The 24388-nt window shown below is 36.9% G+C and overlaps 1 protein-coding gene across 1 annotated transcript in view; it reads left to right on the top strand.

The window, feature by feature from the left end:
* Positions 1-24388, top strand: part of ADAMTS20 (ADAM metallopeptidase with thrombospondin type 1 motif 20) — a 163910-nt gene that overhangs the window by 126119 nt on the left and 13403 nt on the right. Inside the window, exons 30-37 of the mRNA XM_055318796.1 lie at positions 5476-5649; positions 5724-5894; positions 8278-8478; positions 9072-9201; positions 9414-9508; positions 9594-9688; positions 10222-10355; positions 16405-16496. Of these exons, the coding sequence (XP_055174771.1) occupies positions 5476-5649; positions 5724-5894; positions 8278-8478; positions 9072-9201; positions 9414-9508; positions 9594-9688; positions 10222-10355; positions 16405-16496 (1092 nt within the window). The remainder of the gene's footprint in view (positions 1-5475; positions 5650-5723; positions 5895-8277; positions 8479-9071; positions 9202-9413; positions 9509-9593; positions 9689-10221; positions 10356-16404; positions 16497-24388) is intronic.

The raw sequence follows: 24388 nt of genomic DNA, 5'->3' as shown, positions 1-24388 counted from the left end.
TATATATTTTCAGAAATTTCTGATATACATATATTGTCACTTATAACCTAGAAAGATAGTAAATCTTAATTGAGTTTCCACAGCCACTGACCAAGAGCCCAGATCCTCTTCCTAAGTGATGTTTCTACCAGTGAAGATAGGCTGGAGCCCCAGGACAGGAATGTCTTTTTTTGCTCTGGGGCTGAGTAAACTGTGCTTCTCAATCCCTTCTGGCTGGTGCCAACAATTCTGTTCTTACATTTCTATGCTGTCTGTTCACTCTCTTCGTTTCTCCTCTTTCTTGATACTTACGATGGCCTTTCTTTGAGTGGGCTGAGATGACTAACTCTCTGGTTTAAGGCATGTATCAAGAAACGTTTCAAGGCAGAAATAACTTTATCTCTGCCAGAAAAGTGAAGAAATGGGAAGAAAAGGGGAGCAATAAGGGACAGTTGCTTCCTGACCTTGTGCGGAGATGAGAAAGCAACAGCTAGGGGCCAAGTAGCTTATACAGGTCACAGATTAAAATTGTGTGAGTGGTGGTGGGGGGAAGCATTTGAACACAGGTGTATTAAAGCTCTACTTACAATAGTTGCTGTCATAATTATTTCCTTATTATCATTATACACCAGCTTATCCTTATATTTCCTTAGCAACTTATTGCCACTCCTATCAGGGCACCTAAAGTTAACAATTGTAGATTGTCACTGCATCCCATGGTAATGCATGCAACAGAAATGTAATTTCTGTGTTGTATTGAATTCACTGCAAGCTTATGTCAAAAAAGTATGTTGCAGGGATCCCTGGGTGGCACAGTGGTTTAGCGCCTGCCTTTGGCCCAGGGCGCGATCCTGGAGACCCGGGATCGAGTCCCACGTCGGGCTCCCTTCATGGAGCCTGCATCTCCCTCTGACTGTGTCTCTGCCTCTCTCTCTCTGTCTCTCATGAATAAATAAATAAAATATTTTTTAAAAAAAGAAAAAAAAGAAAAGTCTTGACAAATTACTAAATCCCCTGAGAAGTATAATCAAATGGTTTCAACTATTCTATGTCTGTTCCACTGTGTCCTACTCCAAGTAGGAAAAGCCCTGATGATTAGAGGCTTAAATTCAAAGACATTTCTTCTTTACATAACAAAACTAGGTCGCCGGTTTTAAGTTTGATTTAGCAGCAGTCAGTGTGCTGGACTCGCATTTCTTGATTTTATTGCTCAACTCCTATTGGTCATAAAATAGTCACCCCTTACAGCTTCATACTTTCTCACATGAAAGTGAATATGTATTTGTTTTGTGTTGGAAAGGGGGACAGATTCTGGACAATGGATAAATGTTTAAATAAGAATATTTTAGTTCAATATAGGTATTTGCTAACTTTAAAGTCACCCAAAAATGGAATGACTGCTTTCAGGATGTAGTCAAATGTACCCAGATTGAAGGTATGTAAGTATGGGTAGGTTTGATGGCTATTCATTTACTATTACTGTAAAAAGGAATTTCAAAATTGAAGAGAAAATGAAGCTACATATTCCTAGAGTATTTCCTAATTCCAAATGCTCTACTGTTGCTAATACTACTGCTACATTATTGACTCACTTGGATTAAACCACAGTTCCAAATAACTATGAGGAAATCAAAACCTAAATCTGTTCATAAGAACTAATAAATAATGCATCAAGAGAGAAGACTTCACTATTTGCATTTTAAATAATTTATGAAATAGCAGTTTGATGAACCTATTTTTGCAATGCACATTCTAACGGTTCTTTAAGCCTGCTCTACAGTAGCTAAAATAGCTACAGTACCCATGGATTGGCTAAAGTTCACCTTCTCCAATTCCGCTGTCAAGTCTTTCAAGTGCCAGTCCATGCAATGTTATAGTATATCACATATAAATAGGATATTTGGCTTATTTTTCCTGTCTAAATTAAATCATGCAGTGTTGATGAGTTAGTGCATTCAGTCGTTTGTGTTGTACTTGTAATTATAGTTTTCATATTAGATATCTGGACTTTAAAAAAGATAATCTATAACATGCTTATAAGAATGTTCTATGAAGCTCTTAAATCAGGATGCATATTTTAGAGGTAGAGGTGTACCTTGAAAATTCATTCTAGAAGTCACTTGACTGAGGAGTGAGTTAATCATATCTTCACAGCATCCACCACCGTAGGGGACCTGGCCTGGCAAAGGTTCTGCTTTGGAAATGTTGCATTTTGAGGTGCCTTTGACATATCTACATAGAAGACACATGAGATTTCTGTAAATACATAAAACATTCTTGTAAGCACATGCAAATGTAAATGCCAAGGTCAGAATTAGGATCAAGGCTGGAGAGAACAGATTTAGAAAATTGAAGAAATTGGGCAGCCCCAGTGGCGCAGTGGTTTGGCGCCGCCTGCAGCCTGGGGTGTGATCCTGGAGACCCGGGATCGAGTCCCGCATCGGGCTCCCTGCATGGAGCCTGCTTCTCCCTTTGCCTGTGTCTCTGCCTCTCTCTCTCTGTGTCTATGAATAAATAAATAAAATCTTAAAAAAAAAAGAAAATTTGAAGAAATTGCTCAGAGTGCTCAGTGGGTGTAAAGAGAAGCAGGTCATAATCAGAATCCCAAGGGCACCTGGGTGGCTCAGTTGGGTAAGTGTCTGTCTTTGGCTCAGGTTATGATCCCAGGGTTCTGGGATGGAGCCCACATTGGGCTCCCTGCTCAGCGGGGAGTCGGCTTCTCCCTCTCCTGCCCGCTTGTGCTTTCTCTCACCATTTCTGTCTCTCTCTCTCAAATAAATGAATAAAATCTTAAAACAAAACAAAAAAAAAAACAGAATCCCAGGATATGCTAACATTTAAGGCTTAACTGAGAAAATTGAGTCAGTTAAGGACTCTGAGAAGGAGCAATCTAAGAAAAGCAGAGTAGAACCTGAAGGGATTTCAATCACAAAAGCCAGAATGACTGAACAGAAAGTGATCAATGCTGCTGAATGTGTCCGTGAGATTAAGAAAAAGATCTGAAACCTTTTTGTTGGATCTGGCAGTTAAGGTTATTGATGGCATTGGGTTAAGAAATATTTCATTTAAGCCATGTATTATCTTTTCTGTTCAAATCTAAAGTTGCATCAGTTTACTTTTTTGTACTCTTATCTTTAAAAAAACTGTAAAACAAGAAGTTACTTGTTTTCTTCCAAGTAGTAGACCTTTTTTTTTTTTCCACAATAGGGAAAGGGAAAGGAAGAGATCCGTAATAGTAGTTACCCATGGTCACAGAAGATTTTTCTAAACATGTGCTGTGACCAAAGGACCAGTGAACGCTTGTGGTTTATTCAATTTTAGAAAATTATATTTGTCTGCTAGAACTTCTTGCTAAGCTATGATTTGTGAATTATATTTTTCCAGGTTTAGAGGTAGGAAGTTTTCCAAATGTAGTTTATATTTCTGAAATTATCCCTGGAAAATGTTTGCAGGAGCCTTATTTTATAGGCTAAATATTTTCACAAGAGGTTCGGATAAGCTAAACTACATCCAGACATTTTAGTCTACTTAATATTGTGTCTTGCATAGAACACACACTAAATTATTGTTGTCTCCATGCAATGGAGCTGTTTTTTGTGAAAAAACTCAAAGGGGGCAAAATTCAACTGCCTAAGCATACAATGAAGGTAAACGTAAGCTATGTAGATAAGACTGTTCTTCATAGGTTAAAATATATATATAAACTCTCTTCAAGTCAGTGGTTACTGCTTATACACACAAAATAGAAAACTAAATTGTCAAGTGCATTTAGAGTAAAATGCTACAACAGTTTGTATGAGGGATTCAAGTCTACAGGTGAGCCAAGTTCTTAGATTTTGTGGGATCTTAAAATTTTTTCATTCATGGTAAACCCATATTCTGCAGATATACATTTGTTGTTGTGGAAAAAGAAGTTTGTCCCTCTGAGACTCCTGCAGAAACATAGAACTTGGTGAAGGACCTTATTTGTTTTAAAGATTTATTCATTTATTTTTTTAAAGAGACAGAGAGAGAGAGAGAGAGAGAGAGAGAGAGAGAGAGAGAGCATTTGTGCACACAATGAGGGGAGCGGCAGAGAGAATCCCAAGCTGACTCCGTACTGAGCATGAAACCCATCATGGAGCTCCATCTCATGATCCTGAGATCATGACCTAAGCAGAGATCAGTAGTTGGATGCTTAACCAATTGAGCCATCCGGGTGCCCCAAAGGACCTGATTTTTTACCCTTACAATATAAAAACTGGGAACAGTGATGAGACCACAGATATTCCTCAGTAGGACTTCCCATCCCTTCTGAAATAACAAGGAGTATAAAAAAACCAAACTTGCAAATTAAATAAATACTCTGGGCATTCTCCATAGTTTATTGATGTGGGTACCACAGGTCTTGGTTGTAGTCAAGCTCTGTTGTAATAGAACCTAGCATTTTAGAGGAGCAAGCGCTCTAAGAGGTTACCAGATCCTTCTCCATCCCCCACAGGCATCGCAATAACACCTCAGCATCTAGAGTCAGGAAGAACTGAGCTTCATCTTGGTAACTAGAGGCAGGAGCTCAAGTAAGTGACTTATCATCCATGAGTCTCAGGTCTTCAGCACTGCTTGTCAGAGGTTGAACTGTTATCAGGAATAAATGTATGAAAATGTTCTTTGAAATTTTGCAAATAATACAAAATCTCCTTTGCGCACAGAAGAGAAATGAGACCTGGGGTGGCTAAGATAAAATGGTCCAAGTTTATTATGGTTTATACAACCAGCTTCCCCAAACACTTGTCCATTGAAAGATAATCATGAATCAGCAGATTAGCAAATACTTGGGTCCCCAAACTACCGTAGGTGCTGCAAGTATAAAAATGAATATATAACACAATTTTGGAAATTATTATTCCTTTCAGAGAGATGATGCATATAGTCTAAGAATTTAAATGATGTTTAAAAGCAATGTAGTTGGGGATCCCTGGGTGGCTCAGTGGTTTAGCGCCTGCCTTTGGCCCAGGGTGTGATCCTGAGGCCCCGGAATCAAGTCCCACATCAGGTTCCCTGCATGGAGCCTGCTTCTCCCTCTGCCTGTGTCTCTGCCTCTCTCTCTCTCTGTGTGTCTCTCATGAATAAATAAATAAAATCTTTTTTTGAAAAAAAACCCAATATAGTAGAATAGTTTCATTGTGCAATGAGTTTTAAAGATATTAAGAACATTTAAGTGAGAATAGAGACCTGTCAGTTGGGATGGAGTGTCTGACATAACGTCATACAGCTTGTCGTAGTTTCCATAAGGCTTAAGGGGGTACTACAAAATAAAATGTATTTGCATATTTGTATAGATGCTTCACACTAGAGAGTCTTAAAAATACTAATTGCATGTATTTTCTACTTAATGCCTGATAAACATCAGGCTATGTTTAAAAGAAATAAGAAAACAGGCCATGGCACTATTTTGCTATCTTTCTGAAATCTGATATTTGTTAGCTAATTGCTCAAATCATTTGGGCTTCTCTGCAGTGCTCTGTGACCTGTGGCTCTGGAGTTCAGCAAAGAGATGTGTACTGTAGACTCAGAGGCGTTGGTCGGGTGGCTGAAGAAATGTGTGCTCAATCCACGCGGCCTTATTCTCAGCGGCAATGTTGGCACCAGGACTGCATACAGTACCAGTGGGTGGCAGGAGAGTGGCTGAACGTGAGTACTGACAAGTAAAATTTCAAAGAATTGCATGAAAGAATGTGTTACTCATTCTGTCATTGCACTTCTAGTGTTCAACTTCATGTAACCAAAAAGAGACACATCGGCAAGTCAAGTGCACTGATGCACAAAACAGTCAAGTGAATGAGAGTTTCTGTGATCCTTCCACCAGGCCTCTTGCCATCAAAGAGTGCCCGAACCCTTCCTGCAGGTACATTGTGGTAACAGGAGACTCATCACAGGTAAGACCAAGAAAGTTAAGAAATTTTGATCCTGGAAAGAGTCTCAACAACTGAGTCTCAAACTTGACACAGTTGAAACTGTGTCACTAAATTGGAATATAGCGGGTGGAGTGGGGGGGGGCACCTGAGTGGCTCAGTCAGTTAAGAGTTTGCCTTCAGCTCAGGTCATGATCCTGGGGTCCTGGGATTGAGCCCCACATCTGGATCCCTGAGCAGCGGGGAGTTTGCTTCTCTCTTTCCTTCTGTCCCTCCCCCTGCTCCTACTCTCTCTCTCTCTCTCTTTCTCTTTCTCTCAAATAAATAAATAAATAAAATCATTTAAAATTTTTGACTAAGGGGGTAGATAACAGTATGCATATCAATCGCGGGAATGAAACCACTGACAGTTGGATGGTGCAGATAGAGTAATGGCAATACAGATAGAATAAAAGGTGTAGGCACCTTTAACACCCAGCCAGGAAGTTGACAGCTCTTTCTTAAGCTTAATGTCCTGATTTTGTGCATAGCCTGGATGTCAGCCAGAGAAGAGAGTGTAGGCCCTTCCCAGGTGCTTCCTGAGCATGTGTGCAGCCCTGAACATGCGCACAACCTCATGCATGTCCACAGGTTTCCAGATTCCTATGAATATATTGGAGGTTTTCAAAGCTGTTATATTTCATTTCCCAGATTCTCCTTTTAAGCTTTTTTGACTAGCCTGTTTTTTGTTCTAAACTGTTATCTCTGTTCTGGAAGCTGTAAAGTTAAACAGTGGCCTTTAATTGGGTTCAACAAATGCCCCTAGGGAAATGGCTATTAGCACTGGGCAAGCTCTGAGTCAAGTCAAATAAAGACAGCCTTGCAAGGGGGATCTTCTAGAAGACCATCAAACAGTTCAAATTATGACAGTTCTATGGGAAGGAAGTTTTGAAGGATGTCCAACCCAGTTCCACCTCTCTTATGGCTGCCAGGCTGCTGGTTTTCACCGTGTTTGCAGGACTATTGATTTTGAAGGCTGCTATGGAGTTAGGGGAGAATGGGTATAGGGTAAGTCAAAACACCACAAAGCTCCCTCTTCATCCTGAGACTTAGCCTTGTTTTGAAATAAATGCTTCCCAGATCACTGTAAACCTTTGGTTAACTTTTCATTGTTTTTATGGAGGAGAGAATTTTCAGAGATCCTTACTTGGCTGTTTTCACTCACCCCCTTGGTCTGCTTTGAAAGCTGGGGTTTTCTCCTCATTGTGGGTTATAATTTCTTGCTTCTATGCATGCCCGTAAAATTTTTTTGATTTCATGTTAGACATGAATTTTACCTTTTTGCCTACTGGATAGTTTTGATACCTATGCACATATTATGAGCTTCACTCTGGAATGAAGTTACTCTGTCTGGAGACAGTTGGATCCTTTCTTGTCTTGCTCTTAAGATTTGTTAGGTCAGGCCAGTGCATTATTTAGTCTAAGGTACATTATTCCTCTCCTCTGTGGCAAGACCCTTTTGAGTAATATACCTATTGTCCCATGAATATAAAGTTTTCCAGTCTGGCTGGAGAAAATAAGCATGATATTTCATCCCATGTGAGTACCATATACAGTAATTTCTAGCTTTTGGTTGGTTCATTCTTTGGCCGTACTTGATGTCCTCACGTGTATGTGTGCACAGGTCAGAACTCTGCTGTCCCTTTGTGTTTCCTTTTCTTGTTCCAAGACCTGGAAGCTCTCTCAAGGTAGCAGATGAGAGCAGTTATAGGATTGCTTGTTTTATTTCTGTCTCCCATGTATCACTTTATTGTCCAACGTCTAGTGTCTGAACAGCCATTGTTTGTTATCTTTTCACCAGATGTTTTTGTTGCTTTATATTAGAAGGTAACTTATTTCTTGTTGCTCCATTATTGCTGGAAGCAGAAATTGATTTGCCCATTTTTTGCTCTTTAATTTATATCTATCACTTAGCTATTTTAGTCAAATGATATTATACATCACATTATGTGTATTAGGATAAATGTATGCTAACATATATAGTTACTAGTAAGTTAATCATAACTGTTCTTTATTTCAGGTAAGAACCCCTGATATGTTCCATTTATCTGAAGCTGTGCCTATCAGGAGATAAAGCTTTATCCAATTAAACTGTTTTTAGCAGTGTAATGGAAAACAAAACCGAAAAACATAGGCAGTACCAATAGATAGTCTAGCCTGAGTCTGCATCCTTCCCATTTTTTGGCACACCTCTGGAAATGTTCCCTAATGTCTCTGAACATTTATTTACTCATCTGTAAGTTAGGCTATTAAATAAGATTATTGTGGAGATGATGTAGCCTAATATGTATTAACCACATGGCAAGTAGTAGGCCCTAGTTAAAGTTAAAGGCATCTTTCTCTCCCTTTAAAATCGTATATTTTTCAGTGTGCAGGTAACTGTGGATTTAGTCACCGACAAAGGATTACATATTGCATTGCAGTCTGGCCTACTGAGAAATATAAGCTTCATCAACTTTGGCCTATAGACTATCGAGAATGTCCTGTGCTGCCTCCCCCTCAGGTTTACAAATGCAATTTTAGGAGCTGTTTGCATATGGCCACTTGGAAAGTGGGGAAATGGAGCAAGGTTAGTATATAGTTATGAATTGAAAGCTCTTTGAGATCTTCTAGGTGTAGGATGCCTGGTAATCTGCATGTCTAACTAGATCTCAGATCTAGTCTCCTACCCCTTCTGTCTATAAAAACCACTTTCAATTACTTACCTAAATATCTCTTTCTCTATGCTTGCGATAATCTGTTTATAAGGAGGGACCATAACTAATAATTTATTTCCGTTCTTCAGAGAGCTTTGCGCAGTGGCTTGCATTTTGAGTCGATGCTTCTGAAGTATTTATTGATCAAATGAAGAAGTAAATAGATCTAACATATGAATAATGAAAGTCATTGGTACTATATTCCATTGCCAATTTGATAGAGAGCAAGTGAATGTTACTTTGCAATCCTAGCATATAACAATGAGGAAAAAACTCTGTAGACTTAATAACCATCACTAATTAATGCATATCAAGTATTTACTATCTTCTGTTGCTATAACTATACAAAATAGTTGATCATCAGTTTGTTCCAAAGGGGCCTAGTGTGAGAGAAGGAAATATGGGTTTACTGGCCTTTTATCCATTTATACTGTAATGGATCCATTAAACTGTACCCTGTTCACAGTGCTCAGTGACTTGCGGAGCTGGGACAATGGAGAGAAGAGTAGAATGCATGGCTGAACACGGTTGGCCCAGTAACTTATGTTTAAAGCGTTTAAAACCAAATGCTCAAAAGAAGTGTTACATCAATGACTGTAAGTAATCGATTTTAAAAATCTACCAAATATGTAAGTGTTCCTAGGAAGTTTCAATTAAAGTTTGAAAATAAATATTTGTAGTGCTCATATGCTCTGCAAAACAAAATGCCTATTTTTTCCAAGTATAATATTTGTATGAGTGAGCTAAATTCATGCTATTGTTTGTAACTGGTTCAACATCAACAAGTTATATTCACTTGTCCTTGAAGGTAAAACATTCACCAGCTGCAAAGAAATCCGAGTGAAAAACAACATTACCAAGGATGGTGACTATGATCTTAACATTAACGGAAGAATAATAAAGGTATTTTGGAAGCAGTTTGTATTTGATTTTAACATTGGCCACTGACTGGAAAAGGCTTTTCTAGATGTTTGCATTTTCCCTCCAGATCTATTGCGCAGGCATGCACTCAGAGAACCCCAAGGAATATATATCATTGGTCAAAGGTGAAGAAGACAACTTCTCTGAAGTGTATGGTGTTAGGTAGGAGATTTTTGGCTTATCCGTGCATTGTAATGGTCCATCAAGAGTATTAGAAGTTCCAGCTTTCAGAGTGATACTTGAGTATCTCACAAGCGGGACAAGTAATTTAGGAGCAGGTGGAAATATTAGGAAATTAGGACCTAATATTAGCAGATGTTGTCCCTGCCCGTTGAATAACAAATACTTGAGTATAAACACATGCTCACAGATTGACTAAGAAAAATACTGAGGGGGAGCTGTGGAACAACAAAAAAGAGTTTAAGAGCTAAGTGTATTTTAATAGAAACAAAATTAATACCAGTAATAAAGGTGAGGAGAACTGAGAACTATAGCTGAATTATTTTCCATACACCATTCTTGGACTTCCCATTGAGGATTATATGTTAATCTTGAGTAGTTTTTACTTCTTTCTCATTTAAATTACATTATAATATTAAAGAGCGCATCTTTTACCTTCCCACTTCCAAAGTTTACCATTTAGCTCCATGATGGGATTACCATCTAATACTAAAAATATTCTAATGTTGTTTCAGACTACAAAATCCATATGAATGTCCTTTTAATGGAAGTAGGAGGCAAGACTGTGCATGTAAAAATGACTACCTGGCTGCTGGACGCACTGTTTTCAGCAAAATAAGAATTGATCTCAGTTCCATGCAAATTAAAAGTAAGTGCTGAATCTCTAAAATGAAAGATCTCTATTTGCTAGTGAAATTCTAATATGTGGGTAGCCAGGGTATAGAGAAGGGCCCAGCATTGTGCAATAATTACTTAATTTTTTTAAAAAGAAGTTATCAGCTACATAGTTCTCTTGCAATGACGTGGACTACGGGGACTCAATAAAAATGCAGTGGTAACAGCAGTGATAAGATGCTGCCCTTCCAAGATAAAACCCTTTACCTTAAAATCCTCAATCACATTAAAGACAAGGAAGCTAATATCTTCAACATAGTTGTATAAGCCTTTTATAGGGCTTACAGTAATAATTAACATTAGTTTCAGGTCACAATTTGTCAAGTATTTTCCCACAAATTGTCTCATTGGATCTTTTATTCTTTTCTTTTTTTGTTTTTTTTTTTTTTTTTGGATCTTTTTTCTGTACTAGTTAAAGCAGAATTGCATCACATTGTTGTAAGTGATGAAATTAAGATGCACTTATAAAACTTAAGTGACTTGTCCCCATTCATAGAGTTAGTAACTGGCCTTGAGATCTAAAGTCCCACCCACAGATCCCAGCTTCTATACCTGCTGCCTTTCTAGGAAGTAGTTCAGAGTATAGTAAAATCAAAACATATTTATGGAACCTAATATACACTGAACACGATGCAACCTGCCATTCTGGAACTTGCATTCCTACAAAAAAAGGCAAAGAAGTTCATTTTGGGAGCAGGAACTTTAAATTGCAGTTGAATCACCAGTACCTAGCATGGTGCATACACTATAGAAAGAAACAAGCAAAAAAAAATTATTGAGGCAGGGAATGCAGGAGTAAAAAATCTCTAAATCACAGACACATGATGATGAACTATTCTTGTTAGTAATAATAGCTACTATTTACTGAACACCCACTGTTACTGAACTGGGAAACATTATACTGTTGTTAATGACTCTGGAGTTGACTGGGAGTAAATTCTTTGAATCCATTTACCAGTTACATGACCTTGGACATATCTCTTTAAGCTTAAATTCCCTCATCTGTAAAGTGAAAACTGCCTCTCAGGGTTTTTTTTTTTTTTCTTTCTTCTTTCCTTCTGTTTTCCTCTCTGGCGAGGATTAAAAGATAATACTTGTAACATACCTACATAGTAAATGCTCAATAAATACTGGTTGTTATTTAATACACATGTTGTAGCATTGTTAAGTACATAAGGGGAACTTTGTCTTGATTAAACATTTCCTCTGTGCTGCGCTTGTAATAAAACATGAGTGTGGCGCCTTATATACTGCCCCTCTCACTGATCTCACCTTAAATGCATGGATACTAAGCTACATGCTGCTTGAGTAATCCTGTTGCCCTTCACTAGTTCATTCCCACCCCCATCCCCCTAAATGCCCAACTAACATCTCCTCTAGCTTCAAATTTCTAAAATTTCCAACACTTCCACTTTATTAGCTCATTGCCAATAATCTTGCTTCCAATGTCACTGAGGAAAAAACAAACTAAACTAGAAGAGCATTTCCACAATCTACCACCACCCCATCTAGAACCTACCCAAATCTTTACCTACATACTTTTCCTTCCCTCCTACTCACAGTGGGTGGACTATTCCCACTCCCACCGAAGGCAACCTTCTCTTGTGCTCTAGTCTCATGACTTTGTACCTGTTTGAGAACATTTGCCCAGCAAACTTTACCTTCCCTTTTAAGTTACCAATCTACCTCCATTTCTCAAAATCCAGTGACACATTCTTGGTTTTCATCTTACTGGATTCCTGTCCTGGCCACTTTCTCCTGTCTTTCTCGGCTTGACTGGTTACTCTTCATCTTCCACAACTCTGAATGTTGAAGAGCCTTGGGACACAGTCATCGCTTTGGGAATCTCATCCTATTTATAGATTCTAAATGATGGTCCCAAATGTATACCTCCAATTTGGACTATTTCCCTAAACTCCAGTATTCAGCTCTTGACTCAGCACACCCATGTCAATGTCTAATAGGCATCTCAAACTCAATGTATCCAAAACTGTACTTCCAGTATTTCCTCCCACATCTACTCTATCCCAAATTTTTATCTCAGGAAATTGCACCTATAATTTCCTAATTACTCCAGCTACAATCTAGCAACATGTTAGCTCCTCCCTTTCTCTCACACCTACAGGCAATCCATCATCAAATTCTGTCAGGTGAATCTCTAACATATATGTTACTATGGACTGAATTGTGTCTCCCGACATTCATATGATGAAGCCCTAATCCCTAATGTGATGATATTTGGTTATGGGGAGATAATTAGGTTTAGATGAGGTCATGAAGGTAGGGTGCTCATGATGGGAATAATGCCAATATAAAAAGAGGAAAAGACACTAGAGCTCTCTCTGTGCCGTATGAGGACACAGCAAGAAGGATGACCATCTGCAAGTCAGGAAGAGGGCCCTCACCAGAATGCCATCCTGGCACACTGATCTCTACCTTCCAGCCTCCAGATCTTAGAGAAATAGATTTATGGTGGTTCAGCCACCCAGTTCATGGTGGTTTGTGTTAGGGTAGCTTGAGCTAAGACACATATCAACTATCACTTTCTTACTACCTCATTTGCTACCACCTTCATCTCAGTCCACACCATTTTCCACCTGGATTATTATGCCAACTAAAATTGTAGTAGTCCTATTTCAGCATTGTACCATTCTCCCACCTCCTGACCTACATTCTCAACAGACAAGACAGAGTGATCCTATAAAACATAAGCCATGTCATGGGTTTTTTTTTTTTTAAGATTCTATTTGTTTATTCATGAGGGACACAGAGAGAGAGGCAGAGACATAGACAGAGGGAGAAGCAGGGTCTCTGCAGGGAACCTGATGTGGGACTCGATCCCAGGACCCAAGGATCACAACCTGAGCCAAAGGCAGATGCTTAACCACTGAGATACCCAGGTGTCCCAAGCCATGTCATGTTTTATACATTATCATATTTCATCTTTTTAACAGACATGAATTCTGATCAAAACTCTCCAAACATTTCCCATCTAACTCAGAGTAAAATGAAAACTCCTTCCAATGGTCAACAAAATTCAACATGACCTCCCATCTCCATCATCTCTCTGCTCCCTCCTTGCATACTCTGCTCTGGACACACTGGTCTCTGCTGTTCCTACAACACAGCAAGGATGCTCTCATCTTAAGGCCTTTGCACTTTGTTCTATTTGCCTGGAACGATTGTGTATAGTTACCTATATGGTTTACTCCTTTATTTCTTTTGGGTTTCTGCTTAATTTCACCTCCTCAATTAGGTATCCTGGAACACTCTCTACTCCTAAAATCCCCTTCTCTCCTTTTTTTAAACGAATTTGTTGTGTTTTTTTTTCTATAGCAGTTATCACCCCTAGTCTAATGTAACATTTACTTTATTACCTGTCTCACTCTTGTAGGACTCAGGTTCCATCAGCCTCGGTTTCCTCCACTGATGTGTTCTTAGAGTACTTAAAATAATATCCAATACATAATAGATTCTAAATAAGTATTTGTTGAATAAAAAGTCTTTAACTTTCCCCAACAAGCCATCTTGAGGAAATCTTGAAGACAAATTTGAATTAACTGAAGTGGAGAAAAGGAGTTTCAGGAGAAGGGAACAGCATAAACAGAAGCCGGGAAAGATGAATCTATTGTTTCCATTAATGAATAAAAAAGTCCATTTTTCCTCTAAGAATAAATTAAGTGGAAGTTGGGGGATGGCAGCTGGTTAGAGAACTTCCCAGAGAGCAGATCATAAAGAACAATGTATACTAACTACAAATTTGAATTTTAAAAGTTATGAGAAACCACTGGGGGACAGTTTCAGCAAAAGAGGGACAAAACTTAGAGAACAAATTGTATCCATGAAAATAGGTAAGAAGCTAATCTAATAATCCAGATAGAAAGTGATGCAGGCTTGGGATGCCTAGGTGGCTCAGTGGTTGAGTGTCTGCCTTTGGCTTAGGGCATGATCCCAGAGTCCTGGGATCGAGTCCTACATTGGGCTCCCAGCAGGGGAGCTGCTTCTCTCTCTCTGCCTATGTCTCTACCCCTCTCTCTGTATCTCTCATAAATAAATAAAAAATCTTAAAAAAAAAAAAAGAAAGTGATGCAGGCTTAAAATAAGACATGGTTCAGAATAGGGGGCCTTGGGCAGCCCGGGTGGCTCAGCAGTTTAGCGCCGCCGTCAACCCAGGGCGTGATCCTGGAGACCTGGGATCAAGTCCCACATCAGGCTCCCTGCATGGAGCCTGCTTCTCCCTCTCCCTGTGTCTCTGCTTCTCTCTCTCTCTCTCCTCTCTGTGTTTCTCATGAATAAATAAATAAAATCTAAAAAAAAAAGAATAGGGAGCCTTTGTGAAGTATTAAAGAAGTACACTCTGTAGGACTTTCAGACAGAAGGAATATGAGGATTTGCAACATAGAATATTTAAAAAGATTTCCAAAATACCAGGGTGGATGGTGATATAGCTCAGTGAGATGAGAAATATAGCATAAGAAATAAGTTTGGAGAGAAAGATAATGCATTTAATTTGGGCACGCTGAGTTAGAGCTATTATCTATGGGTTGTCCAGGCAATGATGAGGGAGATAGTATCAAAGGATGCTTGATTTGAAAGTTGTGTCTGCCTGCCTCAGCCTAACCCATAAGTGCCAGGATAAGCAGTGGTGTGTGGATAAATGTTTAACAACCAGCATTTAACAACCAGGAAAAAATGGTTTATAGCATTTGCCAACGTTCTTGGTTAAATATATTCCCACCATGCTAACTTTGAACTACCAACCTGAGCTCATTGGACATGATGTTGGGAAGAGACACACTAACAATGTCGGCAAAAGTCAGATTCAAAAGAAAATAATAATGTAATGCGGTAATACTAGAAATCAAAAAAGCAGATGTTTTAGCTGGATGTTTTTGTATTTCAGTTGCCTAAGTGAATTGATATACATCATATATATCGTCTATAAGCACTCATGTGGCTTTGTCATGATGTATTAACCTTTAATGTTTTTTCTTCTATAATTTGCTCTTGCATTTTATTTTAGATATTCAGTATAAGGTAAAATATAATAAGGCATTTAGTTTTATTTATTTATCTAAAAAAATTTTTACTGGAGTTCAATTTGCCAACATTTAGCATAACACCCAGTGCTCATCCCGACAAGTGCCCCCTTCAGTGCCCATCACCCAGTCACCCCAACCCCCCGCCCACCTCCCTTTCCACTACCATGCCTATGTCTTCCTCTGTGAGATTTCTGTTCATGTCTTTTGCCCATTTCATGATTGGATTGTTTGCTTCTTTGTTGCTGAGTTTAATAAGTTCTTTCTAGATCTTGGATACTAGCCCTTTATCTGATAGGTCATTTGCAAATATCTTCTCCCATTCTGTAGGTTGTCTTTTAGTTTTGTTGACTCTTTCTTTTGCTGTGCAGAAGCTTTTTTTTTTTAAGATTTATTTATTTATTCATTCAGAGAGCAGAGAGGCGAGGGAGAGCAGGCTCCATGCAGGAAGCCCGATGTGGTACTCGATCCCTGGTCTCCAGGATCACACCCTGGGCTTCAGGCGGCGCTAAACCGCTGCGCTCCAGGGCTACCCTGTGCAGAAGCTTTTTATCTTGATTAAGTCCCAATAGTTCATTTTTGCTTTTCTTTTACCTTGCTTCATAGATATATCTTGCAAGAAGTTGCTGTGGCCAAGTTCAAAAGGGTGTTGCCTGTGTTTTCCTCCAGGATTTTGATGGAATCTTGTTGCACATTTAGATCTTTCATCCATTTTGAGTTTAAAAAAAAAAAACAACTTCTGGATTAATTACACAAGTATCTGCCATTTTTAGGGCAATTTTTGAGATGAACATTTTTATATTAAAATTTTTATTGAAAATCTGACATGTGCGGTATACTATAATTGCATAGCACATTTGCTTAAAATTTTGAACTAATTATATAAATATATTTAAGAATATAATATGAAGACTGTATGTTTTGCAGTGAAGTTTGAAAAATATACAATGCCTCAATGCTGAAAAGTTTCATTTATTTTTTTAGCCACAGATCTTCTTTTTGCCCAGACAATATTTGGAAAAGCAGTGCCATTTGCCACAGCTGGAGATTGCTATAGTGCTGCCAGATGCCCACAGGTATTTCATATTTGTTTATTTTTCCCTCACTATGAAAAAAATAAATGGATACTGTTTCTCTTAGTTTTCTTGACCAGAATATTGCAAGAAACCTAAGTAAATAGAGAAACGTAAATTTCCTATATGAATTTTATTTCAAAGATTAGAGATAAATTTTGGAGGATAAATATTGTTGCCAATTTTAGGTTTGTTTGAAAGGTGTATAATAACAAGGATTTCGAATTGTTAAGAACCTATTTCTCCTTTCATCATACATTTCATTTTTAACCTTTTCAACCAATGGAAATGAATGGATATACCTAAAGTGAAGGAATGGATCACAAGCATGTGACCTTCCTATACTGCTGCTAACATTGGTTATATTAGCTGTCTGGGTCTGTACCAATCCCAGAGTAATTTTCTTTTATTTGTGAAATAGTAAATTTCCATGACTTTATTCTTGTTTTATTTTTTATTTCCAGAGTTCTTTTCATACACCCTTTATGCCACCTCTGTGATTTCCAGTATAGAGTAAGCTTTCTAGAAGAAATTTACCATCTCATTTTTAACAAGAGATTTTGTAGTCTATGTGAATAACAGTGTTATAATAAAATGGAGAAACGTAAGCCAGAGTAATATGGCATTGTTAGGTAGATTTGTAACTAACTGAAAAAATCATGTACAAAAAGTAATAATTATAATACTGATATGATAAAGAGAAATAGCTACTGATTTGCCAGAGCATTCTCTTCTTGGAATGTCCGAGTCACTGTTTTCATCATATGACAGAGAAAGTATGCTCATATTGAAAAGAGAGGACATTTTCTATACTATAGAAGGACATGTAAAGGAGAGCAAACGCATTAGAAGTATGGGCTCAAATTAATAAGAAAAACTTAACTGGAATAAATTTATAAATTTTAGGTCCAGAAATGCAAATAAAATCCAGTGATGTCATATGAAAAAGACCTAGGTATTTTATCCAACCACCATGAATTCAGTATGACTCATGTAGATTATGGAGTTAATTTCTAAACCATTCCATGTAATCATGAAATACCCAAACACAATATTGACCTCTAAAGATTTTAAATTTCTGAAAAGGGTAAATTATTAATATATCTAGAGATAGGAGGCAAAACCCAGGGGAAAAAAGGAGGGTTTAAATCATGTCACATAAGGAAAATGAAGGTAGCTAGGGAAAGAATGGGAAGTTATGGTAACTATCTTTAAATATTTAAAGAGCTCCATGAAAGAGGAATGAGATCAGTGTGTTATCCCAAGAGGCATTAATAGAGGAGAGGATTCCAGCTCAAGATAAAGAAGGCTTCTGACAAGAGAGACTTGTCTACTAAAAAGAGCCCCCAGATCTGGGGCCCAAATAAATCACTAATTTTTACCTATGGTTTTTATAAATTGGTCTTTTATCCTGCAACCCCGCTGAACTCATTTCTTAGTTATAATAGTTTTTTTATTGAATTCTTTGGGATTTTCTATATACACAGTGATGTCATCTACAAATAAACATAGTTTTACTTCTTCCTTGGCAATATGGATACTATTTATTTTTTATCTTGCCTCCTTACCCTGTCTAAAACTTCCATAGCAGTGTTAAGTAAAAGTGATGAGAGTAGACATACTTGTCTTATTCCTGATTTTATGAGAAAAGCATTCAGTCCATCATTAAGTGTGTTAGCTGTGAATGTGTTGTAGATACCTTCAGTCAAGTTGAGAAAGTGCTCTTCTATTCCTAATTTAAATGGGTTTATCATGAAACAGTGTCAATTTTGAAATGCTTCTTCTCCACGTACTGAGGTGATCCTATGGTTGTTGTCTATTCTTGCAGTGTCGTGGTGTATCACACTGGTTGACTATCGTTATGTTGAAACAACCTTGCATTCCTGGGAGAAATCCCATTTGGCCATGGAGTGTAATTCTTTTTATATGTTGCTAGATTTGATTTGATTTGTTGAGAATTTCTCATCTATTTTCATAAGAGATACTGGCCTAATAATTTTCTTTTGAGGTCCTTATCTGGTTTTGATATTAGGGAAATACTAGCCTTGTAAAGTGAATTAGGAAGTATTCCCTCCTCTTCTACTTTTTTGGAACAATTTGTGAATAATTAATTCTTTTTTTTTCTTTTTATCAAATTTTAATTCCAGTATAGTTGATATACAGTTTTAAACTGCAGCTGTATAAATACAGTGATCCAATGATCACATTACTCAGTGCTCATCATGATAAATGCATTTTTAATCCTACTCCCCTATTTCACCCATTTCACCCTCCTCCCCTCTGGTAACCATCAGTTAGTTCTCTGTAGTTAAAAGCCTTTTTTTCTGTTTGTCTCTTTTTTCCTTTGTTTTGTTTCTTAAATTCCACATATGAGTGAAATTATATGCATGTGTCTTTATGACTTGTTTCACTGAGCATTATACTCTCTGGATCTAGCCATGTTGTTGCAAATGAGAAGATTTCATTCTTATTTGTGACTGGGTTTATATATATATATATATATATATATATATATATATATATATATATATATTTATTTAATACACCACCTCCTCTTTATTCATCTGTTGATGAATGTTTGGGCTGCTTCCGTAACTTGACTATTGTAAATAATGCTGCAACAAACATAAGGGTGCACATATCACTTCGAATTAGTGTTTTTGTATTTCAGGGGTAGTGCAATTACTGGATCATATGGTAGTTCTATTTTTAATTTTTTGAGGAAACTCCATACTGTTTTCCACAGTGGTTGTGCCAGTTTGCTTTTTCAACAACAATGTATGAGGATTCCTTTTTCTCCACATCTTCACCAACACTTGTTTCTTGTGTGGATTTTAGCCATTCTGACAGATATGAGGTGATATGTCATTGTGGTTTTGATTTGCATTTCCCTGGTGATGAATGATGATGAACATCTTTTCACATGTATGTTTTCTTTGGAGAAACATCTGTTCATGTCTTCTGCCCATTTTGTAGTTGGATTTTTGGGGGTTTTTGGTGTTGAGTTATATAAGTTCTTTATATATTTTGGATACTAATCCTTTATTGGATATGTCATTTGCAAATACCTTCTCCCATTCAGTAGGTTTCCTTTTAGCTTTGTTGATTGTTTCCTTTGCTGTGCGGAAGCTTTTTGTTTTGATGTAGTCCCAATAGTTTGTTAGCTTTTGTTTCTCTTGCCTCAGGAGACATATCTAGAAAAATGTTGCTATGGCCAGTGTCAGAGAAAATACTGCCTAGGTTCTCTTCCAGAATTTTTATGGTTTCAGGTCTCACATTTAGGTATTTAATCCATTTTGAGTTTATTTTTGTGTATGGTACAAGAAAGTGGCCCATCTTCATTCTTTTGCATGTAGCTGTCCAGTTTCCCCAACACCAGTTGTTGAAAAGACCGTCTTTTTCCCATTACATAGTCATTCCTCCTCTGTCAAAAATTAATTCAATGTATAATCTTGGGTTTATTTCTGGGTTTTCTATTCTATTCCATTGATCTATGCATCTATTTTTGTGTTAGTACCATACTATTTTGATTGCTATAGTTTATAATACAATGTGAAGTCGGAATTGTGATTCCTCCAGTTTTGTTACTCTTTTTCAAGATCACTTGGCTATTCAAAATCTTTTGTGATTCCATACAAATTTTAGGTTTGTTCTAGTTCTGTGAAAAATACTGTTGGTGTTTTGATAGCAATTGTTTTATTTTTTTTAAAAGATTTTATTCACTCATTCATGAGAGACACAGAGAGGTTTCTCTCTGAGAGGTAGAGACACAGGCAGAGGGAGAAGCAGGCTCCATGCAGGGAGCCCGACGTGGGACTCGATCCCGGGTCCCCAGGATCAGGCCATGGGCCAAAGGCAGCACCAAACCACTGAACCATCCGGGCTGCCGGATAGCAATTGTTTTAAATCTACAGATTTAAAAATCCGTTTAAATCCGTAGATTTAAAACAATCTATGGATTGTTTCTGGTAGTATGACATTTTAACAGTATTTCTTCTCCCAGTCCTTGAGCATGGAATATCTGTCCATTTTTTGTATCGTCTTCAATTTCTTTCATCAATGTTTTATAGTTTTCAGAGTATACGTCTTTTACTTCTTTGGTTTAGTTCATTCCTAGATTTTTAAATTCTTTTTGGTATAATTATAATTGGGATTCTTTTCTTTTTTTTAATTTTTTAATTTTATTTATGATAGTCACAGAGAGAGAGAGAGAGAGGCAGAGACACAGGCAGAGGGAGAAGCAGGCTCCATGCACCGGGAGCCCGACGTGGGATTCGATCCCGGGTCTCCAGGATCGCGCCCTGGGCCAAAGGCAGGCGCAAAACTGCTGCGCCACCCAGGGATCCCCAGGATTCTTTTCTTAATTTCACTTTTTGCTGCTTCATTATTAGTATGTGGGAATGTAACAAGTTTCTGTACGTTGAACCCATTTATCAGTTCTAGTAGCTTTTTGGTGGAGTATTTAGGATTTCTATATTCAATCTCATGTCATCTGTAAATAGTGAGAGTTTTACTTCCTTATCAATTTGGATGCTTATTTCTTTTTGTTATCTGAGTGCTGTGGCTAGGACTTCCAGTGCTATATTGAATAAAAGTGGTGAGAGTGGACATCCTTGTCTTGTTCCTGGTTTTAGGGGGAAAGCTCTCAGTTTTTCACTGTTAAGTATGATATTGGCTTTGAATTTTTCACGTAAGGTCTTTATTATATTCAAGAATGTTCCCACTATACTTGCTTTGCAGAGAGTTTTCTTTTTTAACATGAATGGATGTGGTACTTTGTCAAATGCTTTTATGCATCTATTGAAATAAACATATTGTTTTTATCCTTTCTCTTGTTGATGTGATGTATCGTATTTGTTTTATGGATATTGAACCACCATTACATCCCAGGAATAAATCCTACTTGGTCATCGTGAATGGTTTTTTAAATGTATTGTTGGATTCAGTGTGCTAGTGTTTGGTTGAGGATTTTTGCATCTATGTTCATCAGAGATATTGGCCTATACTTCTTTTTTTGTGGTGTCTTTATCTGGTTTTTGTATCAGAATGATATTGCCATCATAGAATAAGCTTGGAAGCTTTCCTTTCTCTTGTATTTTTTTGAACAGTTTGAGGAGAATACTTATTAATTCTTTAAATATTTGGTAGAGGGATCCCTGGGTGGCGCAGCGGTTTGGCGCCTGCCTTTGGCCCAGGGCGCGATCCTGGAGACCCGGGATCGAATCCCACGTCGGGCTCCCGGTGCATGGAGCCTGCTTCTCCCTCTGCCTGTGTCTCTGCCTCTCTCTCTCTCTCTCTCTCTCTCTCTGTATGACTATCGTAAATAAATAATAAATAAATAAATAAATAAATAAATAAATAAATAAATAAATATTTGGTAGAATTTACCTGTGAAGCTATTTGATCCTGGACTTTTGTTTTTGGGGAGTTTTTTGATTATTAATTCCACTTTATTGCTGGTCATTGGGCTGTTCAAATATACTATTTCTTCCTGCCTTAGTTTTGATAGGTTATATGTTTGTAGGAACAAAAAGAACAACACTTGATTTTATTGATTTTCTCTATTTTTTATTTACTTAATCAATTTTCAGACTATTTCTTTATTATTTCTTTATTTCCGCTTGCTTTAATTTGCTCTTTTTCCAGTGTTTTAAGGTGGAAAATTAGGTTTTTGATATATCTTTTTTCTCTTTTAATATAAGCATTTCCAGATTTAAATTTCCCTTTATGTGTTTATTTTGCTGCATTCTGTGAGTTTTGGTATGTGGTGTGTTCATTTTCATCTTAAAGTATTTTCCATTATCATGTGTGAAGTCTTCAATGACTCATTGGTTCTTTAAGTGTGTAGTGTTTGACGCCCACATATTTGTGAATTTCCCAAATTTCCTTCTCTTACTGAGTTTTTTCCACTGTGATTGGAAAATACACTTTGTAAAAAAAAAAAGAAAAGAAAATACACTTTGTATATTCTTAATACCTCTTAAATGCATTGAGTCTTGTTTTATGACATAGCATATGGCTATTCTGGAAAATGTTCAATATGTGCTTGGAAAGAATGTGTATTCTGTTGTCAGTGAAATATTCTATAGATGTTTGTCAGGCCTAGTTGGTTTGAAGTATGGTTCAACTTTTCCATTACCTTCTGGACCTTCTGCCTAGCTGTTCTATTCACTAAAAGTTTGCAATTATTATTATTGAATTGTCTATTTCTTACTTTAATCTTATTGTTTCATTTACTTTGTATTTTGTTAGTTTACTTTGCCTTTTTGTATATGATTATGATTATAAATTGTCATAATTTCCTGGTATATTGATACTCTTATCATTATAAAATATTCTTCTTTATCTGAAGTAGCATTTTTGTTTGTTTTAAAGGCCTAATTTATCTGGCATTAGAATGGCCCCTCAGTTCACAGATAGTGCATGATATATAATTTTATCCCATTTACTTTTAAACTATTTATATCTTTGGATCTTAAGAGTGTCTCCTATACAGAGCACTTTATTGAATCTGTGCCTTTGATTTGAATTGTTTAATGATATTGATATTTCTGGATTTATATTTGCCATTTTACTTATTGTTTTCTATATGTCTTATGTTGTTTTTTCCCCCAGTCCTTCATTACTGCTTTCTTTTTTATCAATTGAATGTTTTGAATGTAACATTTTCATTTCCGTAATAATTTTTTCACCATATTTTTAAGATTTCTTTCTTAATTGCTATTTAAGAGTTTATGATACACATCAGTATCGACTTCAGATTTATACTACCTAATTTCAGTGAAATATAAAAACATTACTCCTTTATATGCTCTTCCCTTTTGTGGTGTTATGTTTGTTATACAATCTACGTATGTAATAAACTGGCAATACCTTTTTATAATAACTTTATACAAATTTATGTTTTTCAGAGAATATGAGAGAAGTAATAACAGGAATTACACATTCACAGAGATTTTTATGTGAGCCTTTATATTTAGCATTTCTAGTTTTCTTCTTTTCTTCCTGTGGGTTTGAGTTATTAACTGGTGTCATTTCCTTATTCCCAAACAGCTTTGCTTCCACTTGCCTCATTTTTGTCATTATTATCAAATATATTAACTTTCTGTACATTACAGGTCAATGATATGATCATATTATTAGTTTGTACAGTTGTTTTAAAATAAGTAAGGGAAGAAAGGAAAAAAAATGTGCAATTACAGTGGCTTGCACAATTACCGTTACTACACAATTACCATTACTAGGATTCTTTGGTTGTTTTGCATTATTACTTCGTTTCAGCTTGAAGAACTTCCTTTAGCATGTCTCATGAAACAGGTCTACTAGTGATAAATCCTCTCTGTTTTGTTTATCTGGAAATGTCTTCATTCTTGAAAGATTGATTTGCTTGTTATAAAATTTTCAACTTACAGTTTTTATATTTCAGCACTTTAAATATGTCATCCCACTCTATTCTGGCTTCTACATAAAAACATGGAAGTCAGCTATTTATCTTTTTGGGGTTCTTATGTATGAGGTCATTTATCTCCTGATGGTTTTCAGATTTTCTTTGTCTTTGACTTTCATCAACTTTAGTATCACATATTTAGATGTAGATCTCTATGTATCTACCAAACTTGGAATCTATTGAGCTTCTTGGATGTATATAGGTTAATGCATTTTATCAAATTTGAAATTTTTTCAGACATTATTTATTCAAACATATTTTCTTCTCCTTTCTCCATTCCTTCTGGTACTCCCATTATGCATATGTTGGTGCATTTAATGGTGTACCCTTGTATCTCTGAGGCTCTGTTTATTTTTCTTAATTCTTTTTTCTTTCTTCAGATTCACTGTTGATATCTGTTCAATTCTTTCTTCTGCCTGCTTCAATCTACTGTTTGAGCCCCTCTCGT

The sequence above is a fragment of the Nyctereutes procyonoides genome, unplaced genomic scaffold (genome assembly GCF_905146905.1).
Source record: "Nyctereutes procyonoides isolate TBG_1078 unplaced genomic scaffold, NYPRO_anot_genome, whole genome shotgun sequence".
Lineage (NCBI taxonomy): Eukaryota > Metazoa > Chordata > Mammalia > Carnivora > Canidae > Nyctereutes > Nyctereutes procyonoides.
This window is presented reverse-complemented; position numbering and strand designations above follow the sequence as displayed.